The sequence below is a fragment of the Poecilia formosa genome, unplaced genomic scaffold (assembly GCF_000485575.1).
Source record: "Poecilia formosa unplaced genomic scaffold, Poecilia_formosa-5.1.2 Scaffold284, whole genome shotgun sequence".
In the NCBI taxonomy this organism is placed as follows: Eukaryota; Metazoa; Chordata; class Actinopteri; order Cyprinodontiformes; family Poeciliidae; genus Poecilia; species Poecilia formosa.
Window position 1 is genome coordinate 175474 of NW_006800223.1, and position 5128 is coordinate 180601.

General features: G+C 39.9%; 1 protein-coding gene across 1 annotated transcript in view; it reads left to right on the top strand.

The window, feature by feature from the left end:
- LOC103151513 (aryl hydrocarbon receptor nuclear translocator-like protein 2) overlaps positions 1–5128 on the top strand; it is a 16777-nt gene continuing 11649 nt past the window's right edge. The window contains exons 1-2 of the mRNA XM_016681515.1: positions 1–103; positions 718–828. Of these exons, the coding sequence (XP_016537001.1) occupies positions 16–103; positions 718–828 (199 nt within the window). The 5' untranslated portion in view covers positions 1–15. The remainder of the gene's footprint in view (positions 104–717; positions 829–5128) is intronic.

Consider the following 5128-nt stretch of genomic DNA (forward strand, 5'->3'; position numbering starts at 1 on the left):
TTGCAGCGGCGTCAGATGGGTGACGCGCTCGGGGCTCTTATTGAGGTCACCGAAACGTGTACTACACGGGGAGGGGAAGAGGAAATCTTCCCTCTGCGCTGTCGTAAGTGACCTGGCTCTATTCGGCATGAATCAAAAATGAATTTATCAGCACTGCCGGACGCTCACTGCACGCTTCCTGTCAGGCCATTTAATTGCCCTTCAAATGGAGTACCTGTCACACGAAACTGCAGTCAGAGTTGTATTTTGTTCAGCTTAATCATAGAATAATAACTACTGGCAGAAACGTTGTCGTTTTTCTGTGACTGGCTCTATTAAATTACATTTGAAAAAAATATATATATCCTCAGAACGTTGCAGCTTTTTCGAATGTAGACCTGAATAAACCATATAGGTAGCTAATGGAGGACAAGACCAGCGTGAACTCTCTCCTCCTTTCCCCGTCCGCTATTGAAAATGGGTGTTCCTCTCTCACACATCCCTCACGTTTCTACCCCCACCCCACCCCACTCCACTCCTCTCCGCTCCACTCACATCGTTCTGTGTAAAAAAAAAAAAAAAAAAGGAACTACGCGAGGAGGAGGAGAAGGAGGAGGAGAAGGGTGATGGAGGTGGGGGGTGGGGGGTTTGAAAAAAAATGAAGTCAATTATACAACACCCCGGCTATCTGAAGCTCCCTCCTTCCCACCATCTCTTTTATGCATTACACCACAACAGCTGGTGTCTCAACATGCGCGGCGGCTCTCCGTAGCCTTCACCGGGAGCACCGGTTCCAGTCCGCAGGCATGTCAACCGGGGGCTCCGACAGCACGGCGGACAAACCGGCAGGTTAGCCCTTATGCTCTGGTTGTCAGTACTTTACTTTGAGTTGATGCTACAGTTTTATGTATTTATTTTTGTTGAACTGCTTCACCTTCTTTCCAATTTCTAACGATAAACATATTTAAATTGAGATGCATAATATTTAAAAGGTCTGTTTTGACTCTTTTATTGTTTAGAGTAATTCAGCTACTTGTCAGTGAGGTTTAGTGTCCCTCTTAATGTCAGGGTTTAGCCACAGTAGCTTTCCGTATCAAACTAACACTGCTGAACTATATTGTTGAGTTATCTCGTCGCGCGCTCCACGCACTTTGTTTCATTCAATGTCCGACCAACGGCAAGCACGCGCATGAAGCGCCTTTGTTGGCTCTTCACCAGGCAACGCTCCGGCAACAACCACGTCAACACCGCTATGACGAAATTTATAGCACCTCCCAAGTTTTACAATTTAAATCATTGTTATATATCTGTCTTTATCCTCGAAGCTGGCGGTGAGCCTTTCTTCATGTTTGACCCGACCGTCACCAAGAACTGCCCCAACAAGAGCTTATCTTCTCTGCGTCACGTGTTTCCACGAGATACTGTTTCTCTTTCAGGCTTCCTCCCGAAAGTGGGTCAGTAGATCAGTAGAGCAGCGCTGCCTTCACCATGCAGCAGGGGGAGGCAGCTTGGTTCCTGCGGTGGCCGAGAGCCGCTGAATCAGCTCAGGGAAGAGTGCAGGAATGTGAAGCATGAAAAGACTGAAGAAAGTCCCACAATATTTCCAGGCATAGGAATGTCCCTTGAAAATGGGTTTTGATAAATTTATACGTGACGTTCTGACAACGCAAAACTCAATTCGGTATAAGTCATATCAAAACTCAACAGCAGTGTTTAAATGAATCCTGGCATTAAAATATATGGACTTTTCCAAAATAAATGGAATGTGCTTGTAAATGAACAGTTCCAAAAATTAAGTTTGGTTGAGTTTTGTTTATTTCAGGCATACTAGAAATAAATAGTTGTAAGTTGAAAACATTCTGCCTACCCTACATTTATGACAGAACAATTCAAATGTCTGCAAATTAAGATTTAAATAGACAAAAATAATTAAATAAGCTGAACTCCTTGTCTGTCTTGGACAAAAAAAAAGCCTGTATGGTTGTTTTTTTCATGTGCATATGGGCTGTTGTCTTTAACACGGTTGTCTTGGGATTGATCCCATTTGCTCCATGTTTTCCATTTCTCTCTCCTTCCTGTGTCTTGTCCAATAGCTATGTAAAGCAGTGTTTTTAGGCAACTAGTGCCTAAAAACACTGTGCTTATTGTTAATATTTTACTTAAGTATAATTTAACTTAACATTTTCAGGTGCATTTCCCCTACATATCCTTGTTCAAGCACTGAAACTTCACCCGCAATTAAACTGTGAATATATACAGCGGATTGCCAAAGTTATAATTTGGTTGTATCCTGTGCATAAATTAGGTTCACTGGTGTTAGTTTCCGTAATAGTCTTGCATGTCGTGCAAAAGCAGCTCCCAGCATCACGGATATCAAATCATGACCTCAAACTGGGCTAGAGAATAATGAGTCATCCGAGTCTCGCAGCATGTTTACAATGACCTTAAAACAGACCTGGCTCTGGAATTGCTGCCTCAGTTCCTGGACGCATAGATAGCAGCTCTAAGAATAACTCAAACTCTTCCTGATGTTTCACCAGAACATTGTTTTTCTTAACAGAAGTGAGTGTAAAAGTCAGCTAAATCTCAGTCTTGATCCATATTTTTTGTTGTTTTCAAAAAAAATAACTTTAAACTTGTTGAATTTGTAGAAGCTATTATTCTTCAATGCAGCCGTCCAGGGTTTGATTCCTAATTTTGGGGCATTTGATGTATTTTTATCTCTTTTTGCCCATTTTCTGTCTGAATAGAGCAAAAAAAACAACAACTTTGGCTGCTTTTGTCACTCATTTTACATGGAATCCTTGAACCTTAATATTATCAAACGTTTGTCAATTTATTATTCAGGAATAATAAAGATTAGACAGATTTGGCATTAGGAAATGGTGATAATTTCAAATTAGAACGTGTGTTTTATTTATAGCAAAATGCCAAAAAATACCCAACAATTTCTTAAGCCTTAACAACAACTTGACAAGAACTCAAACAAATTGTTAAACAGAAAAAACTTAATTACTAGGAAACAAAGCAGACTCAACTACTGGCTGATCAAACTGGTTTGAGCTGCAAGCTAAGTGCCAAATATCTAAAGGTTATCTAAACGCAGAGAGCCTATTAGTTTATTGTTTATCTTAAATTACTAATAATCAAACATCAGGCTAAATACGTCAGCAACGCATAAATGAAAGAAAGCATTCAACATCTACACTACCTCCATGACAGAACGCTGCTTATTGTTTCATGCTTAGCACTTCCTGTGTACAATGCCTCGCAGAATTCTTCAACCAAGAGAACCTTCCACATGTCACGTGGACTTAAATGTGTTTTTTTTTTTTTTAACGAAGAAGACTTTTAAGATTTTAATATGCAATGTGAAAAAGTTCACGGACTATGAATACATTTACGACCAAATAATTGAGGGGAAAAAATGAGGTCATATGTAGAAAGCATCCAATGTTTTTTTTTCTCCATCGTCAAATTAAAGGGCTGATTTTTTTTTACAAATTTTTAGTGTGTGATTATACTGTAAAAAGTAAGTGTAACCCTTTTTAACTGTGCTTATATTCATGTTTTCTCATGCACATTTGAAGCATCGTGTTGCAGGTTGAAACACATTTGCTGAATAAGTTCTGATGCCTTATTTACACACACATGCCATGTAACAGTCCAAGCCTGCACAGCTTGAGGTTTATAACAGCCACACGTAGTGTCAAAATAACGCTTTATGTAGCTTGGTTGATTTCTCTCCAAACTACTATAAGGAAACATGCCTGATTCACATTTTCTTTTTTTGCAACATGTTAAAATTTCAGTCAAAATTGGCATGACAATTGAATGGACTCATAGCTGCTGGCCCATTATATGAGTTTGATGTAAAGTATTAATTAAGAACAAATGATAAATTCACCTGAAGTTAACATTTTTTTAATTTCTTAGAATGGAGGAATCACATAATGTTCTGGTGTAAATAGTGTCCTTTAGACCTGAAACAGTTTTTGTCCTCTTCTTGCTTACTTTATTCATTTCCAAGCACTTTCTGTAAAGATCATGATCACTTTGTGGACAGAAAATGGGAAAACAAGCATTCAAAATCCAAAAAAATGCCTGACTACAAAGTACTACAATATTAAGCTACCATTTTCTGTATTTCTGCTGTAGCTTGGCTGTGTGCTTGAAGCTATAGCTGTTATAATTTTACAGCTTCAAGAAAACTAATTTTTACGAGTTTTTCTGAAGAATATCCTGACCTAAACTGGAGACTATTTCTACCCATGACTGGGTCTCTTTATCTGCAGGGACCTTATGCAAGTTTGTTTGTGAATTAGCATAAATAAGTGAATTAAAGACATGTGCAGGCAGTTGTCAAGCAGCTTAGACAATTTTCCAAGGTCTTTTGATTCTAAAGTGAGTTGCTGCATTGTGTTAAAAAGGGATTTTTTCCTCCTCTGTGCATCATTTAAACCCAAATCAGGTCGTTTATTGTCCACCAACAAATTCTCTCAAGGTGTTCAAGTGGAATTAAACCGAAAATCGTGCTTCCGCCTCATCCCGTCGCTCCCCTCCTGTATGTTGTCACCATGGCGCCCTGCAGGCCTGGCCTCTCCACAGTGCTCCTGTCACCGCTGGAGTGACTCAGTGTTGCCCATATATGTTAGTTCAAAGCACGAAACCTTCAACAGAGCCTTAGCTGAATGACATAAAGGTGGTAAAACCACCTGATGAAGGACGCAGTGTGCCGTGCTGGATTAGCTGCAGAGATTCATGTTGGGTGGAGGAGAGAGCTGGTGTTTCCACTAGTGCATCAGTGACCCACTAAACGGCACCGGAAAGATTAAAGAAAATATGTCAGTGAAATTCAGTTTTTTTCCCTGCTGCTGGTTTAAATCTTCCTGTGTACTTCCAGGTGTCATTTGAGCCAGAGAAGGGTCACTATGACATCTCAAAGTAATTTATTTTATGTTTAGTTTATAATTAATCCATTTTTATTCAGATTGCCGCTCTGAAGCAATTGCTTAGCCCTCCCATGCTCTTAAGAGACAGCCTCAATTGAACTCCGCTAGCTGTTTACCGTGTGTGATGTCTATCGGGTTGCACTGACCTCATGTTCGCTTTTACGAGGGTCTGTGTGTGTGTGTGTGTGTGTGTGTGT